The 26160-nt window shown below is 27.0% G+C and overlaps 1 protein-coding gene and 1 long non-coding RNA gene across 3 annotated transcripts in view; one reads left to right on the forward strand and one right to left on the reverse strand.

The window, feature by feature from the left end:
• The first annotated feature begins 1262 nt into the window (after positions 1-1262).
• On the forward strand, positions 1263-26160 carry LOC139426202 (uncharacterized). Of its 2 annotated transcripts, XR_011637406.1 has the most exons (3): positions 1263-1540; positions 15353-15462; positions 26036-26160. It is a non-coding gene; the product is annotated as an uncharacterized lncRNA (long non-coding RNA). The 2 variants fall into 2 exon arrangements; XR_011637405.1 differs by lacking the exon at positions 26036-26160 and having other exon boundaries at positions 15353-15517.
• LOC107449428 (protein turtle) overlaps positions 1964-26160 on the reverse strand; it is a gene marked incomplete in the record, with an annotated part of 296335 nt that continues 272138 nt past the window's right edge. The window contains 5 exon segments of the mRNA XM_071184085.1: positions 1964-5373; positions 15345-15429; positions 19096-19236; positions 19394-19495; positions 24072-24278. Coding sequence (XP_071040186.1) covers positions 5310-5373; positions 15345-15429; positions 19096-19236; positions 19394-19495; positions 24072-24278 — 599 coding nt within the window.

The following is a 26160-nucleotide window of genomic DNA, read 5'->3' on the forward strand; positions in this document are numbered from 1 at the left end:
TATTTTTAAATTATAAACACATAATTATCGTTAGTCCTGCTTCTCCTGAGTTTGTGCTTAAAAATAATTGCATATTTTTAATGTTAGATTTAGATAAATTCTTGCATATTGCAATTACTTTATTTTATTCTTAATTTTTTCATACCTAGAAAATCCATTTTATTTTTCTATTACAAAAATAAATAAATAAGACAAAATTGAGGAATTAATTTAAAAATTTATTTCAGTCTTTTAAGTTATTATAACATAAAAAAAATGACAGTAGGATGATAGATTTGATATTTTAGCTTTCAAGCATTTTTAGTGTTTATCTGAAAATTAAAAGTGCCACGAATTATTAGCATTGAAAACTAACAGACGTGTTGAAAACTAACAGACATGAATAAGTTCTGATTCATAACAAAATATAAATTATATGACGATTTTATTTGAGCTATATATGAGATCAAATATTTATACCCTCTGAAATCAGATTAAATATTTATAAAGCCATACAAATTATTTACCTAAATAATTTTTATGACCAAGATGAGGATTAATAAATTCATTTATAAGTTATGTTTAAATAGATGTGATAAGTTATTTATAGGGAAAATATTAGAGTCCTCATTTTACAAAAAAAACATTGAAATTTGTAAGTCAAACTTAAAAATTATAATTACTCGTAAGATAATTAAAATTAGTATATCTATAAAATAGCATATCAGAAAATCATTGGTTTGTCTTTTTATTATAAATTTTTAAGAATTGTATATAAATTGAGCTTAGAATAAGTACTAAAATGTTCTTTCTCATCACAATATTTGTTGAATATGTTCCAAATTTTTTTTTAAATAACAAATATTAACACAAAAAATAAAACATTCCTCTCTTCCCTAATAAAGAAAAACTACTATTTTTATTATCAGAATATCTATCTTAAACCATTTTTTCATTATTTTTGGTTAAAAAAATCTTTATGAGCTGCATACTAGTTCAGCTGTTACTGCTCCATTCAAAATGAATAATTAGTTTTGTGCTGTAAAGCTAAGTGTATAAATAGTCAAAATTTTGATTTAATGATAAAATATGAGCTATATTTCACTAATTAACTATGCTAATTGAGCAATAGATAAGTATTAATGATAAAAAAATGTAAGGGTGGATTAATTTGTTTGAAATTAGATACCTTATAAGTCATTCTATTTTTAACTCAATATAAAATGCTAACAGCCTTCACAACCAAAAAAATAACATTACAGCTATGATTACAAAAGAGAAATATTATGCAATAAACTTAGGTATTATATTTTACGTTGAACTATTTTGTGCATCAGCTTATTAAGAAGGCCCAGATTTTAATGATGTTTGCATTTTTGAACCTTTTTGCTCCATTAGGGAATTTTCTGCATTCTAGTGAAGTGGTGCCAAGGTAAGGCATATCTGAGTGCCAGAGCTTAGGGATTTGGCGAACTTGGGGTTGGTTGTTTCCTTGGGCACAACAACCCAGGGAGGTCTGAAGGAGATGCAATTAGTTGTGTGCTAGAAAGGAGGAGAGATGGTGAGTACGTCTTGTTTTCTTTAATTGTTTGTTACCTATTTTAGTAGTTATCAAGAATTAATAGTAAAATGAAAGGAAACTGTAATTTGCATTGAATAAACTTAAAATGTATTAAACATAATTCAGTAAGATTAAACCTTTTTCAAGAAATGTTTTAATGTTGAGAAATTTTAAGAAGTACTAACTCATTATTACAACTTTCACACATTTTAATTATACTATTTAATACAATACAGCTTAAAATATAATCCTTCAGAAAACCGAATTCTAAATTGCCTTTGTTTTTATAATGACACACTTGTCATCTTCTGCCCGGTGAATCCACACTGCACAAAAACTACATTGATGTTTGTTACATTGAAAATCTAAAACACTTTTTAATTACAAAGAGATTTTTTTTATTTTAATGATATTTTAAGAGAATTTTTTGTTATTTTTACGGTCTATGAGAATTTATTAGGTTATCAAAATCTGGGCTCTGCTTATTAGTATTGATTGTATAACTCACTTCTTTTGTAATTAAAATATATTTGAGCAAGCATATTTATTTTTAAGATTTTGACATTTTTCTAAAATGTTTTCATACATTGAACAAGAAATATCAGTATTTAAATACTTTTCAACCAATGTTTGTTTGTAAGTTTAGTTATGAAAAAGGTAATAGAAAAGAATAGGCTGATAGCATGATAAAAATAACTTTTCAATACTTTGAACAGTTCAGGGAAGCCAACTAGTAGCAGTGTTTTTCCATAGTAAAAGAAATAATTGTGCTTCCAGTAGCACTTCACATAGCAATGCTTTACCATACTAACAAAGATAATTTTCTAAAGTACTTTTAATAATCATAAAATTAATTATTTTATTGTTATTTTAAGTTACAATGATAGATGGATAAATAAATAGTAACTTTTATGCTTTAAAATATAGTGTTTACCATCAAATAAAAAAATAAATAAATAAAAACAAAGTCATTCACAACTTTTAAAAGAAAAATATATCTTGAAAATAATAAGTCATTTAACAAATCAGGAAACTGGATTCTGTCAGAGATTTTTATAGCCTTTCGTAATCCCCAAAAAAGTATGGAAAATCTGTAACAGTTAGCCTCCCTGTATAAGTCCAAGTGAAATATTGTTAACATAAAACACACATTAAATCTAAACCAGTTTCATTTAATTGTGTGATAAAGAGAGAAAACAAATGTAATCATTTTTTAAAATTTTATACAAGCGCTGATTTCATTACCTAAAACACTTCAAACAGTATTGATCTAACTTTACATTGTGTTAATGAACAATCTAACCAGAGTTCCTCTCCAAGAATATACAAACAAGCTAACTTTGGTTGCATTCAACAATATATTTTTTTAAACTTTTTTTTTATTATTTGTGTTTCTGTTTTGTTTTGTTTTTTCATTGAGCAATGCATCCGTTATTGCTCTGTCTTGTCCGAGAGCAAGACCCCGGGACGCTCGTTGCATTCCGAGAGTTCCGTCGGGTATATATTTGTATAGTACATCACCAGCACCGAAAACTGCGGAGAAATCGAAGCACAAGGTGCTTTTGGCACGTGTAAGGCAGTGAGACACTGAGAAAAAAAACTTTTTTCAATGTGTGGTCCTGAAAGTTTTGAACAATCAATCGCTTTCAGCAACAAATATAATATACACACCGGGTTAAAATGCTCAGGATGTCCGCTGGACGCTCGTATTGTTCGGAATGATTAAAATTTACAATTCCCAAAGGCAAATAGCAGACTCCATTGCATTTTTTCACACAGATGTTCCAAAACGACTAACAAATGATGACTCATAAAATTCAAATGTGTTCTTACAGAATGATATGGAGGTAAAGCAAAGTTTAGTTGTTCTGCAAGCACCAAGACATAGCATTTTAATCACACTTAAAAGTGTGCTGAAGAATCATTTCAAGTGAAGAAAAAGAAAATAACCAGACACAAGTTCCGTAATTATAGATTCTTCATTACAAGAACAATTTTGGACTAAGTGCAAACATACAGCTGTGTGCATTACAAAACACTTTTCTTTGTTACCAAAAAACATTTACTCCATTTGAAAAGTAATAATGTATGTTTTTATTTCTTTTTGCAATATTATCACAGTTGCAAATTATTTCAAACTTTGCAATGACAAATTTATTCGATAACTCAACAAATTGAGACCATTTCCACTACATAAATTATAGTGATTAAGTTATTTCTAGTAACTAAGTTCGTTTTCCTTTACTTTTCGAAAAATATAAATAATTAAATGAGAAAGGAAAGAATCAGCACAAGGTTTAATCACGGCTAATCACAAAAGAGCTAATTTATTCTCAGAAATATCAAGCAGCAATTTTGGTCATTAGCGTAAATAGACATGAAAATGTGGAGCGCACATTTCATTGCAAATTTAAATAGTTCCAAGTGCTTCTTTCCCTGAGTTCTGAGTTGATGCATGTTTTGATAATATGTTGGAATATTTGTTTTCTTGGAATGCTATTGCCATTGAAGTAGTAAAAGAAATGTAGATAAGAAATATGTTGGAATTTTTTCTTGGAATGCTTTTGCCATTGAAGTAGTAAAAGAAACGTAGATAAGAATTATGTTGGATTATCTTCTTTCTTGGAATGCTATTGCCATTGAAGTAGCAAAAAAAGTCCGTCTTTGTAATAAATGCAGATATCTTAAGATAAAATTGGAATTTAGTGCACTATTCGATCTATTAGTCAGGAATACTCAAAATAAATACAAACAGAATATACACAAGTTTATCTCATTAAACTAGAATAACTCTTGCTTAATCTTAATGCTAGTTGCAGAAAAGTAAGTTGCATTTTGCAATGGAATCGACTTTATAAAGGTAAGAATGAGAAATTCAAAACAAATCTTCCATAGGTTGAAATCGAACCATATATTAAAATTTTTTTGCCGCATTAGAACATTGTTCTAGATAGCACATTTGTACTTTATGTAGGAAAAAGAAACAGGACACTTGCAGCATGCTTTTTAATTTTGGACCATTCCATGTGACAAAAAGTTTTGAGCTTGGTTATAATTTTTTGATCAACAGTACTATGCACATCGAATGCAAATAGTAGTTTTCTTTTTAAAAATAAGTGTATTGAAATTCAGATTCTGGCAAATTTAGTTAGTCTGCTGCATTTACTTGTGACAGCTGAAGGCCATATTAGTGCACAAAAGTAATTATTCATGAAGAATGTTTCACAATGGCATTTAATTTCAAGTGGCATCTAAAGTAATTATTCATGAAGAATATTTTACATTTTTTTTCCTTTCAAAAATAAATACATTGTAATTCCGAATGTGGCAAATTTAGTTAGTCTGCTGCATTGACTTGTGACAGCTGAAGGCCATATTAGTGCATAAAAGTAATTATTCATGAAGAATATTTCACAATGGCTAAGTGTATGAGGTGGGTCAAGAGGGTGCATGGTCAGTCCTATTCTCTTTATATAGGCTTTAGTTTCCTATTTTATGGAGAGACTGGACGGAATTAAAATGTTGTGGGAGGTGGGCATAATTTATCTTCAGCTTCTCATCTCTAAAATATGTTCCCAAGATGGTAGCTAAGCCATTGCCAAATGGCTCTATTACGTTCGAAGAAGCTGAAAATGTAATAAATGCCATTTTGTTTTCTCCAACACCGCTGAGACAATCTTCCAGCACTGATTTTGGAGCTTAGTTCTTCCTGGTGGAGTGTAGACACCCTCTCAGGAAGAGATTGGTTCCAGGCTATGCCTAAAATGATTTATTGTCTGCAGATAACTCTAAAATTCTGTATTGTTATACTTGATATTCTGCTTTTCTTGTATCTGAAAAATAACAGTAATTGCATTGAATTAGTCCATCTGTGAAATAAATATAATTTTATTTCATGTTAAACTAAGAAAGTGCTAAATTATTACAAATATAAATAGATAATGCAAATACAACACGCAAATTAAATTTGAAAAAATATTGCGAATTTTAGAGCAATTTATTATATCAAAGCAAATTAATGAATAAATAAATAAAAAATATATGCACAGCAAAATTTTAAAGTTTAGGTATTGCCCCTACAAAAATATGAAACTTCTCTCGTTTAACAGTGACAGAAAGTTTGAACAAAATTACATTTTAGATGTTTAAATATTTTAATTATTTAGATTCTTACTCTAAATTATGCTACAGAACTTTTTTTTTCTGTTGTAAAAAGAAGAAAAATCAGTTTGTTGTAGAAGAAAGTAATTGTTTGTTATCTTGATTTTACATAGGAATTAAAAGATAAAAAAGTAATCATATTAGTTTTTTTTCAACGAAAAATAAATAAATAAATAAAAATAAGATTTAATAATTTTTCTAAACGTAGAAAAAATAGGTTGTGGATAAAAGAATGTCAAACAAATAGATCAATATATTACCATTTTGAATAACTGTTTTGGTTTAGTAAATGTTTGACAAAATTTTGTCCATACATTATAAGTATGGATGAAATTAAATATTATCATCACAATTTTTTAAACTTATTATCATAAAAAATAGTTTAATTGGGCAAAAGAAGTTTTAGGAAGTTTAATTGAAAAGTACAAAGCATTTAGTCAATAATTCCAAATAAACACCATATACTTTAGTATTTAATTAGCATTATTAACTAAAAGCTTCCTTGATTTGTAATTTCCATTATACTTATTAAAGAAAACATTATGGTTTTTAATTAAAAATTAAGCATGTATTTTAATGACTTCTAAAATTATGAATTTTAAATTTTGTAATTACACTACTTGACAATTGCTAAGGAACAGCTACATTTTTCAGAATAATTAATAATAGACGTTGATTGATAAACTGAAACTAAGCATATATTTAGTAGAGACCATGTGCATTTATTATTATGCAAAATAGTTCATATATCGTCATATCAATAATGCAATTAAAAATAAAAAAGATGCTCATTGGACGATTTCCTAACAGCCAGGAAGAATGGGTCTTCTTGCCAAAATAAAACAGAAATGATTACCTCAGTAAGATGTGAGATTACCTCGGACACTAATGCACAGTTTGAAGCTGTAATTCACACTGTCTAACTATCAAAGAATCCTTGTGGGGTATTTTCCTAATCCTCTTGCAATGCGGTTTTCAACTCTTGCACGGTTCTTGCAGAGCATGTTCTTTGTGAAACATGTCTGCCAAAGACATCCTATACATACTCTACAAGATTTCAGACTTAGGAGCACACAGGTTATTGCATACCGTCAATATCTTTACTTTCTAGTGCATCCTCTACCTCAGCGCACTTGTGTGGCCGCACATTGTCGTTCATAAACAGAAAAGTCTGGACTTAACATAACTCTAAAAAGATAAACATGACCCAGAATAATCTCTCTGCAATTACACTGGGATGTAACATTACCTCACTCAAACATGTGGAGCGATGTTTAGCCATTGCCTTTGATGCCTGCCGTTACCGACGGGCCTGGGCAGAACTGATTATCTTCATGAACTTATTGTTGTGCATAACATGTTCACCTTTCTCTCCACACTATCTGGTAGCCAGTATCACTTCTCATAGTGAATTAGGAATCGCCGAAGAACATCACTCTGGACTACTGCTGGTGACCCTAAACAATACGTTCCTTTCACCAACATTATCTTGCTCAACAATGGCGTCTCAGTTAGGGAGGGATCCATCCAGCAGGTTTCCGTACATGTAAACAAACTTGATTTTGTCACTGTGAGATGGTTCTAAGAGAAACATGTATACCGGTAGTGGCTGCAAGGTCTGCAACTATCTGCCTAGGTTACTCTTGAGGTGTGGTGCTCCTACAACGACCACGGCATGCTATCACATATCATTTCCACCTGCAAGGTTGTTTTTTTTAATCGTGAGATGACACTCCCATTACTGTGGTAACAGTGACATCTTGACCTGCTCCTTGTCGTCTACGATTGTAAGAACTCAAATGATATCTTGATAATATTTTGCACTTTATTGCAACAGCATACTGAATTTTACTGAAATAAATTCAGCAACCTATGGTGCTATTTTGGTCAAATAACATTATGAATTTTCGAATGAAGGAAGAAATTGTGTGCACTGCAGTTTATACAGATAACGGTCTATCTATGCTCTATCACGCCCTTTACACTTGATTTTACGGTTATTGGTCGCTCTCAAGAATGCTACTTTCCATAAATCAGTTGTTCCTTAGCAATAGTCAAGCAGTAAGTAATGATATCTACTATCAAAAATTATGTATATTGTGAATTTAAGAAGCATATTTCACTTTGTTATTTGATTTGCAAAGCTTCTAAAACTCTTATAATTATGTTCATGATATTAATTTTGTGATATAATACTGGGTGTTGAGACATTGAACTTTTATATATTATAAAAGTAATTTTTTTTTGTTGATGTGTAGTACTCTCAACTTTTGTATTTTAAATAATTATAACTGTTTTGTGATATAGAATATTGTCGTGAATGCTGAGATTTTTTGTTTTATGTAATTAAAATTGGGCTTTATATTTCTTTTAAAAAATTTGTAATTTTGAAATCAAACAAATTAAATCAAGGCATTGTTTTATTTCAAAACCTTTTTGTAAGTATTTATTTCGAAAAACTGACACATATGCAATAAGAACTAGTTAATTATTTTGTATGGCTCTGCTAAACAGATATTTTCTAATCTACAAGCATTGCAGATAATATAAAATGCTTTATCCACTAATGTAGGTATCGGTATGTTATCTTACCTATAGTGCAAGCTTCCTCAATTGCTATTTTGCACAGAAAAAAAAGAAAAGAAAGTAAATTAAGCACACAGAAGAATAACAACAAGAAAATAGAATAACATAAATATGTAAAGTATTAATATATATTAGTGACTGCAGTTTCTTAAAATTTCTTTATCAGCATTCTAAATGGTCAATGGGTCAGAGACCAGCAAATTCTCCTTTGGAACACTATAAAATAATAACCACTGGTCTGTGGGACCCTAACCTGCCACAACAACAAGCTCCTCTGGTGGAAATGGTATAATTAAAATCATGGTACAATGGGTTAATTTGACGTCACATTTCTGGGACATGTCTTAGTTAATTTTTTTTAGTTTTGAGCCTTAATATTATATATAACGGAATTATTTAATTTTAAGATACAAAATGCTATTTAAAGAACTGGGAGCACCTTCTTTTCAAAATTGGTGGCAGACAAACTACAATGGCTAGAGTTTAGTTTGGAAAATAGTAAAATATATTGAACAGTATGCAATATTGGTTATTATTGATGTTTATTATTCTGAATTTTATTTGGATAATGGCTTCAATTTTTTACATTTATATTTTTGTATAAGACCAAATTAGCTATAATTGATCAAGTTCTATTCAAAATTAACTAAAAAATGTATTGTCATCATGTAGCACAAATATAATTATAAGTACACTGTTCAAATAAACTTAATTTGGATTGGAAAAGCGATATTGTTTGTGGGCCAGTACATAATGATGCTTACTGATCCTTCAGACCAATAACTTTTTTTTTATAATTTGTAACATTGAGTATTAAGCAGGAGAGTTTTTTTTGAAGGCTGATACACATGAAAGAAATATACTTAAAAACTTATCTACCAAAGGTGTCGATAAATAACTTTATACTACAAGATTGCAGATTTAAAACAATATGGAAAGTTATTTTATACAGTTGAAATGTCATTTTAATTATAAGGAAGAAAAAAAAACAAATCTTAAATGTTGAGTTTTTCTATTTGATATTTAAAATTTATCACTTTTGTTAGAAAAGTAATAATTTATTAGATTTTTGTCAGTAAATATATTTTAATTGTTTTAGAAAGACTTTTAAATTTTTTTTATTCATTCACAAAAAATAACTCTTTAAGATATTATTAAATTTATAATTTAAAATTTACTATAAACTTTATACTTCGATAGTTATATTTCAAAAGGAAGTAATATTATTATTAGACATTAAATCTATGAGATTTAATAAATTTTTTATCCAGCATTTCTTAAACAAATTACAGAAATCTATGGGATTTCTTAAAAGATGCTATGTACAAGATATAGTTTTAAAAACATTCGTCAAACTTCGAATTCAAATTAGAAAATCTTTATTGTTCTTTTCACGGAAAATTTTATTCATTATTTTAATTTGAACTGGGATATGGGATTCCCAAAACTATAGAATAATTTTATTCGTCATAACGTTTTTTATCCTTTGAATAAAAATTTAAAAGAGGTAAATCCCTAACTTTAATGACTAGTGGATAATATGAAAAGTTTAATTAAAATATAATTATGTTAATTGAAGTTTAATAAAAATATAATTTAAATGTAGTTTTGGGAATACATATCTCCATACAAAGTATACATATGTTTTATATTCAATATAAATTTATTTTATTTCTTCAAATCATGATTAGTATAATGTTTTCTAAGTAAGCTATACAGTAAAAACATTCAGGAACAGTGACATAAAATTCAATATTAAATAGACTTAATAACTCAAATTTTTAAAATTTAATTACTTACTAATGTGGGATGCACTAAAAAAATAATAAAATTTGATTTTCAACATTATTGCAATATTTTAATGTAAATTGAATAAACTATTTCTTTTTGACAAATTTTTAAAACTTAAGTATTTTTTAAACCAAACAAAAAATCCAACATGTTGACTCATTACACAAGTTTAGAAAATTAAGAAAATTATATTATAATGGAATTGGGATACTTTACACATAGCTTGTATAAATATCTTTGTTAAAATAGTTCAGTTTTACTTATTAAGATGTAAGTTTTTATGGTTTGAAATGCTCTTTAAACATGTGCTGGATAATTAGTGCTAACTTTTAAATAAATTATTTTATTGGACTTGAAGAAATGACATATTCTTTTTGAAAAAAATTTATAATTATAGAAACTGGATTCAGAATTGTATAACTCGATATATGAAAGGTTGAATAATCTGGAAAATGTGTTTTCAGCAGTTTAAAATTTAAGTTAAAAGAAATTTCATTCAATTTTAAACTGTATAAATTTTCTCATTTTAAATGTTAATTAAAACAGTAAACTAATTAAACACTAACAAAAAGTATTGTAATTAATTAAAAATTTAAATTGGATTTTATAATTAATATACACAAAATGTGGAAAAGTTTCATAATCTAGAAAATGTGTTTTCTACAGTTTATATTTTCAATTGAAAGAAATTTAAAAGACATTATTTTTTATTGATCAGAATTTAGAATCTCTCAAAGAATATATAATAATTTTATTTTGTATTTCAGCATAAAAAAACAATGTAGTCTTAAAAACTTTCAGGCCATGTTGTTCACAATATTAAAATTTTTTTCAATCAGACGATAAAACTAATTTTATAAAATTATCGACAAAAAATTAGCAATTTCAGTAATTTGTTGTACAGAAATGATTGAAGAAACAATTGTAACACTATTTGTAGGAAACTATCAGCACAGACTGATCCAAATTACATTTTCCAGATTATGAGCACCCTATTTTTTAAGATTTTTTAATTTGAACTCATTAAGCAAAAGTCTGTTTATTCAAGATAGGTAAATTTTTGTGTTAGACCAAATTTAGTTAACTTCGGTTTGTCCCCTCAAATCATGATAAAATCTGGCCATTCAGTTGAAAGTTATTTAAGGTGTTATGTTTTTTAATGCATGCATAGTGATTAAACATGACACTAGGTACACCATGCGTTTGAGTACCATTTCTTCATAACCATATATGACCTAAAAATGGTATGGTAAATATAAATACTTAATCTAATGAGGTAAAGATTATTATTTTGTATGCTCTGAGTTTTTAATTATAAAAAAAAATTAACTATGTCCTTCTGAAGATATAGATAACAAGTTTTTAAATTATAATATAAAACCCAACAAACTATACTTGCAATAATAGAAAAATCAGGTATAAAAAAATTGGATTCTAATAAATTTATTCAAGTAAAATATCCAACCAATCAATTCAATGGGTTATTTCATGTCTAGCGGATGCTAGTGCCAAAGCAATATGGAACCAAAAAATTTAATGTGTTATTTCCTGTTTAGTGGAAACTCGTATCAAAATAATATTAAACCAATAAATTTAGCAACTTCGAGCCAATATATTTAATAGCTAATTTCATGTCTAGTGGAAACTTGTCGGAGTAATGGGGAACCAATCAATTTAATGTCTAATTGACACTACTTGGATTGAAATAATGTGGAAAAAAATAAATTTAATGGGTAATTTCAGGTTTAGTAAATCAATTTTAAGATACATCATTATTTTGCCATTTTCATTTTTTAAATACAATTCAATACACAAGAATTAAGTTCTGGAAAAACTTTGACTTGACAAAAATTTGTGTGCATATAGTTAATAGGTAAATGCAGTGTAATGATTGTTTTATTTTTCTTTAAGCTTTGCAACTTAATTATGAAATTGCTATCAAATAATTTTAAGACAGCAAGCTCTAATTTACATAATCACAAATACTCAAGAAAGTGTTTTCTTGTTATTATTAAGACTCTTGAGATTATTATATTTTGTTAGTCTTTTTGCCTGAAAACAACCCCTGAAAATAAGTGATATGGTACCTTTTTTATAGACGCTTATTAAATAGAAAAGAAGGAAGCATGAAACTGTTATAAAATAAGGAATATCTCTGGTTTTTGCATAATGCTGTTAAAAAATTTCATTAATTTCACTAAGATAATTTTTTTTCTCCACAATCTAATTATCAGTACAACAGCATTGACTTATTCAATACATACACAGATTTCAAGATCAAATTCATTATTGTAAAAAAGTTGTGTCAACTCAACAAAAAAATTGAGATCATTCTGCTCAATTGAGAAGGTTTACACAGAAAATTTTTTCTGCGTAAATAATACATTTGGACAACATCATTATATTTCCTATTTTAAATCTCTTTATCAAAACTGGAAATCGTGATAAAGTAACGTTTAAGTCAAAATAAACAATTTGTTTAAATTTAAAAAATATCAGTAAACTGTATGCAACCTATAATAATGCAAAATGTGTAATAATTGGAAAACTATTTCAAAACTTACAAATCTCTTAGTTAAAAAATTTATATTTATTCAAAATTTTGTATGTTAATAGGCAATACAAAATATAAAATTGAATTTTAAACAACAAAATATGCATCCTACATATCGCGCACAATTAAAAAAAAGTGTGGATGAAATTCTGCATTCATTTCTTTTATTCTTATTCAAAAATTATAAGACTGAGATTGTGTATTAACAGTCAAACAGAAAATGTCAGCTTTAACGTTACCTTAACTGTGTGTGTCTGAAAACTATGGTTCAACATTTGGTAATATCCTACTAAGCAACTAATTATATTATAACAAATTTGAATCAATGATACTTAAAATATAAGATTAAATACAGTATTGGCCAAACTATTAAAACAATTAAACAACTTAAAAAAAGCAAAAATGTATCATAAATCAAAATACTGTACAACATTCATTAATTCAGTATAAGTAAAACCAATTCCGATATTAGTCACAAAGAATATTACAGATAAATTAGAAATACACCACCACAAACAGTGAAAAACAAATTAATTAATAAATTTGTTTTTTTCTCATCTAAACTATTTTGATTTTTATTAATTTGATCAGTAGAATATAGTGTTCTGTAAGTCCCTAAATTATTTTTATATAAACATATAGTAAATTTTTCTAATAATTAGGCCAACACTGTATGTAACCAATTAATAAAAAACACATGGAAATCCATAAAAAATTATGTCTAGCAACAAATAATATATATATATAAAAAAACAAGTAGTAGCCATGTTTATAAAACATTTAAAACACTGATCTAAGCCATCAGAACTTACTATGTGAAAACTTATATTTAAATGGTTTTTTTGATTGCAAAATAAATTTAAAAACTAAACATGCTACACAAGAAAAAAACAAAAACTTAAGACGAATTGTGCATCAAAATGTGAAAAATGACAATTTCATATGCACAAGAAGGGGCAGGACAATTAAAGAAGACTACACCAAGATTTACAAATTAAAAAATGAAAAAATCGGATCACCTTTTTTTCTCCTTTGATGACATGGGATCCAGTTGGATGGAAGGAAAAAATTTAAGTTAAAATTCCAGACAATAAAATAAAAAAATATGTAATAAAAAATTAGGTGCTCAGACAAAAAACTTTTTTGTGAAAAAAATTAGGCAGTACCAATCAACAAAGCAATTAAGTTAAACCCTTGTTCCATATAGAAATAAGGAAAACTTAAAAACAAAATTAAATAAACATAATTTATAACAAACACTTCTATGGACTTAAATATTCAATAAATAACAAAATGTTTTAATAGTAAATAAATAAGATTTAGAGAATAATCTATGAAAGAGATTGCGATTTATGATTTAAAAGTTTTGCTAGTAAGAAAATGTGTTGTTCTACATGAAATGGCCATTTTGAATTTCCATTTTGTAACCTATATTAAAATGTACTATCAAATCAGTACTAAGAATAAGTTTTAGCATGCTGTATGAACTGCATTGTAATTAGAATGTTCTCACGTCAAATTTATTTATAGTCTAATTAATTCTTGAAATCTGTAATTAATATCTACAGCTCTTTATATCCCAAAAAGGTGTGCTGCAATAATTTTACATAAGAATCAAATTTTAGCATGCTGTATGAACTGTGTCATAATTAATATGTAATCGAAATTAAAATTGCATTGTTAATTATTAAGATGCCAGGTGGTTGATTGGTAGCACTTTACACTCTCATGCCACAGGTCTGAGGTTCTATTCTCAGACCGGGTTAACTCAAGGCAGACACGGTTGACTCAGCTTTTCATCCCTTGGTAGATAAAATGAGTACCAAGTACCTTGAGGACTAAACACAGATGGTTTAGCATCCGGCGGACCACCCAACTGGAACGACTGCTCCTGCACTGGAGCACAAAGTCAAGAAAACTGGGATGGGCACAGTAGGCCTGAGCTCTTCATAAGCTGACACCCCACTGAGTTTAGCTCTAATTTTATAGTTAGTTATGAATAATCATCTAGATATTTTTACTCCATATCTAGGTGTACAAAATATCCGCACTAAAAATAAGTTTTAACATGTTGTATAAGCTGTATAATCAGATTGTTCCATATCAGTCTTATTCATAATCTAGTTAATTATGAATAAGACTAATATGGAACAATATTTAAACTCGTAACCTGTATTTAGATGTGCATATCTGTATTTAAATATCTTTAATAGTATATGAATAGACACATCTAGCAGCGCTTAAGTTAAATTTTAGCAATTAGTATCACAATCAGAATGTTCCGTAAGATAGCTAAGTATTTAATTCTATGTTGTTAAAGTATTGGCAAGCCAACTACAACCAACCTTATTGGCATTTTAGTTAGTCCAAACTGCCAGTTATGTTGTTGTTAACTTATGTTGCAGATAATCTCACATATCATTAAACCAGTTCAAAATTTCAGTTTACTAGCTGACTAACTAGGATGACTTTACATAAAACAATTAATTGCATATGTTTTTATGGGTTCTTAAGAGGTGTGATTTATAAATGTAATTAAAATTGTTCACTAACAAACATTCACCATTTTGCAAGCATTTATGGCCATTACATATAGGACAACTATTAAGTTTACCTTTTTAAGTAGGCAGCCAGAATATTAAATGTTCTTTTTAAAAAAAAATACATGAATAGTTTTAAGATTTAACAATTGTATAAAAACTCAACTCTCACTTTTTTAGCGGCACTGGACTACCACCATGGGAGTGTCCTCCATTTCTCGCATCTGCCATTGTTGGACATGCCACCATCATGTATGCTGTTTGGAGATCAGGAGAGGAAAAATATAAACGTTAGTACACTTTGTAAAAGAAACTAAGTCAAATAATAAACCCACTTAAAATCAATGACATTCACTAAAGAAGAGCTTGACAAAGGATTATTTGGTTACTTGCTGTAAAGCAGATACACTGGACAATTCACTCGCTAAAATGCTTCTTATTTTTTAATACAAGGTGAATTCAAAAAATTCAGTGAATAGTGTCATGAAGTAAAAAAAATGAGAAACAAACAAAATACTTTAACTGAAACTCAAAGTAATCACCATAAGCTGCAATAGATTTGGGACATCAGTTGTGCAACTTCTTTTTGTATCGTTTGAAACATATCTTTGACATCTTTCTTTCTATCTCTAAACAGTTTGAACTACTAAAAAACAAAAACTTGTCTATTACCAGGGGTATTGTGAGCCCAAGTCAAAATTCCAAAAAATTTCTTGAGTAAAAAAAAGTTTAAATCGAAAAATTAAAAAAAAAATTTAAACAAGGTTTTTTCTTTTTTCTCAATATTTTTTAGTTTACTTAAAATATATTTAAAATTTTACACATACCTATACCATTTACAAGTACCTATGTCAACCTGGAGAAGTAATTGAAATTTACGAATATGTCTTTTTTTCTTGAGTTTATGATTATAATAACTATTTACTGATAAAAAATGAATATTAATCTTTAATATAAGCTTTATAAAGCATCTGGCTCTCCCTTACAAATAAAATAAACTGTGTTTTTAAGCTCCACCTTTGAAAATTTGATTTGCGGAAACTTTTGTGATCAATGATTTTTTAAAACATCTGAACCTTCGATCTCCGGAAACTTCTGGATCACGGTTAGCAAAAGATCCGGAAATCCAGCACAATCAGTCCTGTATTACTGCTTCCACGCCATGCACTTTCATTGCCAGGGTGTCTTTCTAGACTGATTTCATCAATTTCCCCACATTTTTGTAATTGGTGCATAAATTTGAATATTTACTACATAATTATACCTTATTCTTATGCATAGAATTTATTTCAAAACACTCATACTTCCTATTAGAGTCTAATTAAACAATTTTCTCTAAATATATTATTACAATACCAAATTTTTGGGAAACAATATTGAACTTTTAGGTACCTAAAATATGTTGGGTGTTTAACCTTTTAACAGTCATGCCAGAAATAATCTCGGACACAGCACTAGTGTTCCAAAATGTAATGCCAGAGTATAACTTGGGGTAATTTTTTTTTTTAGTGCATTACATTGTTATACCCGAACTATTGGGAGAAGTTTATCTCGGCTTCATCTCTTTGTCAAACCTGAATCTATCTGGGCAAAAGTTAATTTTGAAACAATTTAGAACAATAGATGGCAGCACTTTACTGAAGGTTTCAAGGGATAGAGGTTTATGTTCCAAGTACACGGGATTTTTTTTTTGTTGCAAAATGGCGTCCAGTTCTTTGAAACTTTATATGGATAATTTATTTTTTTAGAAAAAAATTAAATGATTTTATTTTTTGAAATTTTTCAAAAATAATGCTCCACTAAGAGCAAACTTTTCCACTGCCACATTAAGTGGCAGCCGCCTCAAGCGAATATATAGTGGCTAAAAACCTTAAAATTTCTATGCATGTAATTCAAAATATCAATTTTTAACTACTAAGTATATTTTGTTTTGTGCTAAACATTTGATTTTTGCAATAAAAAAAATTGACTATTCATGTTCCCAAATCATCAAAATAACTTCACAGTTAAAAGGCTAATAAAATACCCTGGCATTTTCCAGATTGATAAAAGTTTTTAATTTTTCCCTGTTCTCTCTATTTTATTGTCCCCCTGCTGACATTTCATGTGTTTCAGTAGTTGTTTAGCATAATTTGAAGCAAAACTTGTAATTTCTTCGCGCAGACACACACATTTCTTCACAGTAGGACTGATTCAAATTAGTCAAAGCACAGACACAGTTAACTATTATGATTTGGATGCTAAGGTCTTATTTTTTTCCCACTGCATCTGTATTAGCACAATACCTTAATCAGCTGTGTTATTTAACTATGTAACAATTCTTCCCCAAACTGTTTGAATACACCTTGTATAAAATTAAATCCCTGTAAAAGATATGTTTCATACAATTATACATTTCAAGAAAATTGCACATGTAAACATGAAACATTAATTAAGCTTAAAATAACAGGGTATAAAATAATGTGAGTGATTGTTTTAATATTAATCAAAAAATTACAAAACATACTTTTGTTTCCTTGTTTTGGGGTAACATTATAATGAATCAATATATTTTAGGGCAACAAAATTTAAGAATTTATTTATGAAAATTTTGGATTTCGAAAAGGATTTCTAAATTATGTTTTTCATGCTTATTATTAGAATAGACTTTTGATAAAATCAAATAGTATAACAATTTTGTATTTGAAAAAAAAAAGTTAAAAAATAGAGCTAAGATTTTTTTTTTTTTGCAGAAAATTCCTACTTCTACCAATTGCTATAATTATCTTTTCTTACATCTATAACTAGTAATAATCATCTAATATTTTTTGTCAATATATATGATTTATGAGTGCTCACATATTATCCTATTGACCATTTTTGTTAACATTGCATCAGAGTAATTTTGGTATCTTTCAAATTCATTTTTATGTAGTAATTGATTATAAAAAATTAACAAAATATATATATAACTTATCGCAAAAAAAAAACAAGATGTAAAAAAGGATATAATATTTAAATTTGAACCACTTTCAAATTTATTGACAGATTTGGCAAAAATGGTCAACAAAATTATACGTAAGTATCGATTTATGTCATTACACACTGATTCAAAAGACTTGATGAATATTCAGATCCATAAAAATTTTGTAATGTAATATAAAAACAATACTTAATCATTTAAATAATTAATCATTTAAAACTTAGAAATAATATAAAAAAATTTATAATTTTATATAATAATTACACTACATATTTTTATAATTTAGAATCGTCCAAGTTGTGCATGATGATATTGTCAATTCAACAAAAATGGTAACACTTACAATATTAAAACAGAATTTCAGGACAAAAAAAAATATTATTTGAAAACGTTAAAAATAAATAATAAATATTGGTATTCTATAAAAATAAAATAATGAGGAATAAAAAGGTTTTATTTTATTTTATAAATATTTTTAAAAGCAAACATTACTTTATAAAAGTTTGCATGTTAGGATAGAAGAAAAAATTATCAGTTAAAATCATAATTCATAATTCATTTAATATTTATTCAAAAATAGTAAAGAAGTCACTAAAAACAATCATCCAAAAACAGAAAGTTCCAATATTAAGAGTAATACTGTAATAAATAGCATTCTAAACTAAAAAAAACAACATGTGATTTGTTTCATTTTGCAAAGTTTGTCAATGTTAACTAACACCATATGGCCACAATGTAAAGAGTTGCCTCGCACTTCTTCAACATCAAAGGAACACTTTAATATCTTTACCCACCTGTGTAGGGGGATGAAGTACCCTTTCTCACACAGGGAAAAGAAAAACTTTAGAATCAATTGAACTTTTTTCCTGGGTACAAAACTTAGGGCGGAAGTTTAAATTAAAACAATAAAAAGAGACTGTGCATCACATGTTGTCCTTTGAAAAACGTTATATAAATTTACCTTTTTCAGCTTTTCTTCTTTTTCTTTTATTACAAATTTTTACAGCACACACAGATAGGACAATGGCAGCTATAAAAAACAGGATACCACCCACAACACCAGCCGTGATCGCTTTGCTGCGATTTCTGTCTTGTAAATCACCTAAATAAACAAATCATTAATATTTCGCACAAAGAACAAGAGATCTTCAGAAAATGTAAATCCTACTCAATGAAATTTTCATACTTCTAATAAAGGAACTTACTTTTAAAAATATTGAAGGATAAAAATTAAACTACATTTCTAAAAATGTTCCTACCATGTATTTCCAAAAGAACTTCTGGACTAGGAGCGGATGGAACACTACCATTTGAATATGCCAAAACTCTAAAAGCATATTTTCCACCCTGAAGTAATTTGGCTAAAAAAAGTAATACAGACATCATAAATAAAAATTTCATAAATAAAAAATAAAATAATTACAAAGTATACAGTATGCATAATAATATTACTCTTGGGTAAAAGGTATAGCAAAATAAAACGTTTTGCTATTAACTATCAAAATAAAATCTATAAAAATATCCACATTGAAGTCTACAATATATAAATTAATGTACAATTCATTGGTTTCTATATTTCAAACTCTAATGTACATTTCAATATATTTTATTTTCCAAAATTCAGCAAATAATTGTAAGTTGACAAAAAATATATTTTTCATATTATGTCCAAAATAAGTAAAGCAGTAGCCAAGAGGATAAAATAAAAAAGATAAGCGTAAGAGGAAAACACAACGTAAAAAGTATATCTCGAAAGTATTATTTAAAAAAAATTCCTACCTTTTCTTAGTTAATTACTATTTAGGAGTAATAGAAATTAGTAAAATAATTTGATTACATTTCTATTTATTTATACGATTGAAATCACTTTTAACAATATTCGATGAATTTATTTACCAATTTAAAGCAGGGTACCTACAAAAGAAGATAACTGTGAATTTTCAAGAAGCATAATATAAATTAAGTCATAAAAATTGCCGAAATTATATATTAAAAGGACATTAAAAATTTGATAATACTATAATTATAATATTGAACAATTAACATTCACATAACAGCTTAATATTTATATAAGTTGCCTCACAGCTAGCATATTTTTAATACATAATGTCCATTAATATTTTCATAAAAATGTGTTTTCCTCTAAATGTTGCATCATTATAATAAATGTACGTATGACATAATAATAAAAAGAAAAAATTTCCCATAAATATCTGCTTTCGAATTAAATGAAAACAAAACCTTTGATATCGAATATAATTTGAAAAAATGATGAATGCTTCTAATTATTCTCACAAATACCATGCATTATATGCAAAGTCACAAGTTCAAAATTGTCAAATACAAAATCAAAACAAAATAGGTCAAATAGTTCATAAAAAGTCAAATTTCAAATGCATGACTTTTTAAAATTCACTTTATCATGAAATATTTGACCGATTTTGTTCAACTTTTGTATTTTAGTATATAAAATTACATTCTTTAAAATAATGTAAAAATTTATATACCTAACAACTCAAAATTTTTTGACTATTGCATCATATTGTCATACCCGAATACATATTGGGAGAAGTTTATCTCGGCTTCATCTCTTTGTCAAACCTGAATCTATCTGGGCAAAAGTTAATTTTGATACAATTTAGAACAATAGATGGAATAGATTTACTGAAGGTTTCAAGGGATAGAGGTTTATGTTCAAAGTGCACGGGATTTTTTTGTTGTTGCAAAATGGCATCCAGTTCGTTGAACTTTATATAAATGATTTATTTTTTTAAAAAATAATTTTTTTTAAAATTTTTTAAAAAATAACGCTCTACTAGAAGCAAACTTTTCCACTGCCACATCGAGTGACAGCCGCCTCAAGCGAATATACAGTGGCTAAAAAAACCTTAAAATTTCTATGCATGTAATTCAAAATATCAATTTTTAACTACTAAGTACATTTTGTTTTGTACTAAACATTTGATTTTTGCAATAAAAAAATTGACTATTCATGTACCCAAATCATCAAAATAACTTCATAGTTAAAAGGATAATAAAATACCCTGGAATTTTCCAGATTGATAAAAGTTCTTAATTTTTCTCAGATTGCCACTGCTCCTTATAACTTATGGGCCAGAAATCGAAAGAAAAAAGTATGACTTTTAAGAGAAAGTACGTTTTTGTGTCTGCTTTTGTAACTTAAAATATCATCTACACAAATTAATTATCAAATTTAAAGACAAGTTCTTGAACCATTAAGATTGAGTTCTAGTATTTGACCATCTGATCAAAATTTACTCAGAGTGATTCTTTCCTTTTTTTATGCCCATTGTACATATAAAAAAGTATGCATGCAAAAAAGCAAAATTAAGCATTAATTGAATTTGAAATGATATTCTGGAGAAATTTACAAAAAATAGAATTCAAAATTAAAACTATTATTATTATTCATAACGAAATGCACACTAAAAAGAACAAAAAAAATTTATATTAATGGAAAATATTAATAGAAATTTGATTAATTAAATAGAAAATAACTAGTTAACAAATAAGAATTCAGACAGGTGCATATTTTTTATACAAGAAGAAAAGAGAAAATTTAATATTCCTCAATTAACAGGCCATAAACGGCTTGATTAAACATGTTTATAGCATCTACTATTTCCAAGCAATTTAGGGGCAAAGTTATTCAGCTTTTTGTATTTCTAAAGTTTTATTTCATCTAAAAATTTGATTCCTTTACAGCTTTGTGAACTGGATATATTAGATTTAAAACACTCATTACTTTTCATTACAGAACAGGAGTTCTAGTCAATTAAATACTCAATAGATATTTACACAAATAAAATATAAGAAAATATATCTACTGCAAATTAAAAAAATTTTATATTATACAATAATAAAAAATATGTTGAGAACATAAATAAGTTTTGGCAGATTATGGCATGTTTACTGAATATAAAAATTTATTTATTCTACATTACTTTATTTAATTTGCTCTTAATTTTGTTTAATCAAAGAAAATTTTATATGAAGTGACAACTTTTGACTATCTTAAAGGATACATATACTACCTGAGTATTCGGATAAAATTTAATTACACATTTTGGTCAAAAATTTTGCTTCAAAAAAATATAAACACATGATAATTTTGAAAAGTAATTTCTTATATAATATAAAACAACTTATAACTTGCATTAAAAGGATTAAATAGACCCCTTAGCAGTTAAAGTGTAATTATTGATTGCCAGTATGAACCAGTATAAATTGCATTAAACGTTTCATAGCTGTTTTTTTTCTTTCCTAGGTCAAAACATGTTTGAAACAAATATAGTTCAAAGATTTATTTCAAATGAAAGATGTAAGTAATTTATTTATTTTACAGTTAAAATAATAGTAAATTAAATTTAATCCAGACAAAAAACTGAAAACCTGCAATAAATCAATGTTCTTTTAAAAAAATAAGTTATTATCAAATGACTAAAAAAATAAATTCTTGGTAATCCCCTAATATTTAGAGAAAAAAAACAATTTTGCAGCTCTTTCTTTCTCAAATAAATAAATTTAAAAAAAAAATTATACTCTTTTATAATCAATACGACAAGATGTAAGAAATATTTNAAAAAAAAAAATATCGGGAAAATTTATCAAATTTTGTTCCGGTTTTCTGATTTCTGGATAACGGGTTCTGTACTGTAATACAATAATAAGAAATATGTTGAGTACATAAATAAGTTTTGGCAGATTATGGCATGTTTATTGAATATAAAAATTTATTTATTCTACATTACTTTATTTAAATTGCTCTTAATTTTGTTTAATCAAAGAAAATTTGATATGAAGCTACAACTTTTTGACTATATTAAAGGATACATATACTACCTGAGTATTTGGATAAAATTTAATTACACATTTTGATCAAAAATGTTGCTTCAAAAAAATATAAACACATAATAATTTTGAAAAGTAATGTCTTATATAATACGAAACAACTTATAACTTGCATTAAAAGGATTAATTAGACCCCTCAGCAGTTAAAGTGTAATTATTGATTGCCAGTATGAACCAGTATAAACTGCATTAAAAGTTTCACAGCTGTTTTTTTTTTCTTCTTCCTAAGTCAAAACATGTTCAAAACAAATATAGTTCAAAGATTTATTTCAAATGAAAGATGTAAGTAATTTATTTATTTTACAGTTAAAATAACAGTAAATTAAATTTAATCCAGACAAAAAACTGAAAACCTGCAATAAATCAATATTCTTTTAAAAAAATAATTAAGTTATTATCAAATGACTAAAAAAATAAATTCTTGGTAATCCCCTAATATTTAGAGAAAAAAAACAATTTTGCAGCTCTTTCTTTCTCAAATAAATAAATTTAAAAAAAAAATTATACTCTTTTATAATCAATACGACAAGATGTAAGAAATATTTAAAGTAATAATGAAACTCTATATGTCTTATTATTAGTCTTGATTTTATTGTGTGCTCATTTCCGTATCATTTTGATATTGAAAAACAAATGGTTAGTTAACACTTAATGAATAAGATACTTATTTTTTTTAACACTTATTATATAATATGCTTTTAAAATGGGTTTTCATCAATTAAAGTTTATAATTTAATATCAGGTCAGGGAGTTAATCACTTTATTTCAAGCTTAAAACTTCCGAATCAGTAGTTATTTTGCTAATAGTTATCAACACTATTTACTATATTTTTAAAAAAAAGTATGCAATAAATCCCAATAAATTCACAAATGCTGAGTTAAAGGCTCGTTTCAATCAAAAGTAAAAAATATTTTTTTTAATACAAATTAAACAAACTATACAGTTTATGAAAGCATGTCTAATTTGGCAGACATCACAGTAAAGCAAATTTAAAAACACTTCAAAACTAATTTATATTCTCAAAATATTTCAGAGGAATTTAAAAGCAAGGGAAAAAAAATCACCATCATAGTGAGTTTCTTTTATATTGCCCCAGTTTAGCCACTGTGCATCATTTTTGTACTCAACGACATAATATGATATTGGAACTCCATCTGCAGGGGGTTGCCACTTAATACTAACACCCAGGACTGTTTTCGTAACAGTAACATTCCTCACAGTTCCTGGGCTTGGTCCAGCTGGTGTAGATGGCTCAGGGGCAGGAGTTGACCCTAGATGCATAGAAATTAAGAAGTGCTACTTAAACAAATACAGTCACACGCAAGTTTATTATCAATTGATAAGAACATAAATTATAACTACAGATTTTATTATTAAGAATTTTACTATCTTAACTTAGTTGGAAAGAGAAACTAAATAAGAATTAATTTAATAAACAAGCATGTACATTTTTGTAATATCAAATATTATTAAGAAAACACACATAAATAATTAATAAACCAGACTATCATAAAGAAACACTAGATAACAAGTTTAATAACTTTTCTTTAGGAAAAAATTACTTAAAATTTGCTTTCGCTTTATAAATATGATAGAACTTTGATTGCCAATGAATGCAGGTTAACATAAAATATTCTCTTGAAATTTAATAAATCAATGCACGTAAAAGTATGAAAAGTATTAAATTTATTAAAAATATAAAGAATTAATAAATTTACATTAAGAATGAAAATTGCAAAAATATTTATGATGCGATGGAAAGATGAATATTTTTAGAAATTTCAGTGTGAACACACTCTTTTCTTCGTAAATAAGAAATTTTCAACCTATATAACAAATTGCCATTCCATTTCTGTAAATTAGTGTGAATACCAAAAGTTTCAGGCCTTCAACAAACATGGCACTGGTTATGATTCTGTCTCCATGGATTTTCTTCAGTTTCTGCAACCATATTTTCAATCAACATCACACTTTCACCATTTTCATCAACTGATGTATAAACATCAAAAGTGATGTTTTACTCAAATCTCCATGCTGGTTTACTTCGTGAAGCAAAATAACTTAATTTTTTTTCTTTTTCAAATGCAGGTAAAATTTCTGAACGATGACCGTGGAAATGTTTTAGTTTAAAAAATGATCTAAGCTGGTATCGTTAGCATTATAAGAATAGCATTTGTGACAAAACCATTAAAGCAAGACTGAACAAATGGGAAAAAGATGAGGGAACTATAGATTAAGGTTCAACTGTATCGTCTTTTTAATTCAATATTTCAAATACTTTAAAAAACTAGCAAAGGTAATTTAAATGAAGATATTTTTTCTAATATTTTATAAATGAACTTGTAAAGTGTTAAAAAAAATTACTTAAACAACAGCATTTGTAACAACTGAAAATATCCCTTACCCTATTTATACCAATAAAAAAAAATCCTTCTTGTTATTAGAAAGAGAGAGAATTTGCTACATTAACTTGTCCAAATGAGAAATGCTCATTTGGTTAAGATACATTTTAAACTCATAACATCTTCAGGTGTCCCTCCAACAAAAGATACAAGGCATAAGTCAAAACCTACTTAACCTAAGTAATCCTAGTAATAAACGTAAGTTATCTACAGCATATTTTATAAAAATTCGATTTGACTTTTTCTAATTGCTCAAAGTTGAAAAAATTTGCGTGACTCTGCTCAGCATAACCACCTTAAACATTTAATTGCTTATGTTTTAGAATCAAAATTTTATACTTATAGCTGCAGTATATAATTTAACTAACTTTTAAAATTTTAAACTCATTTTTATAAATTCAACCAGAGTTAATTAAATGCAGAAACTTGTAAAAGCCTAAGTTACTAGACTAAGACTTAAGACTTCTATCGGCATTTTTTTAATTTCTTGGGCACAAAATTTCACTAAAAAAAAAAAGAAAAGAAAAAAAAAGAGAAAAGAAAAAGAAAGTAATTCAAGATTTTACAGTAATTTGACCCGAAAGGATCTGTGCTTACACACTTAGCTTACATATCCTTTATTTTAGATATTCAATTTAAGAAAATGGAAAAATAAACAGATATCAGATGGTGAGTTTTACACCAACTGATACATGTTGATATCTGCTGACACAAATGTCATTTACATATGAAATTTCATATGAAATATTAC

The sequence above is a fragment of the Parasteatoda tepidariorum genome, chromosome 8, assembly GCF_043381705.1.
Source record: "Parasteatoda tepidariorum isolate YZ-2023 chromosome 8, CAS_Ptep_4.0, whole genome shotgun sequence".
NCBI classification, from domain to species: Eukaryota; Metazoa; Arthropoda; class Arachnida; order Araneae; family Theridiidae; genus Parasteatoda; species Parasteatoda tepidariorum.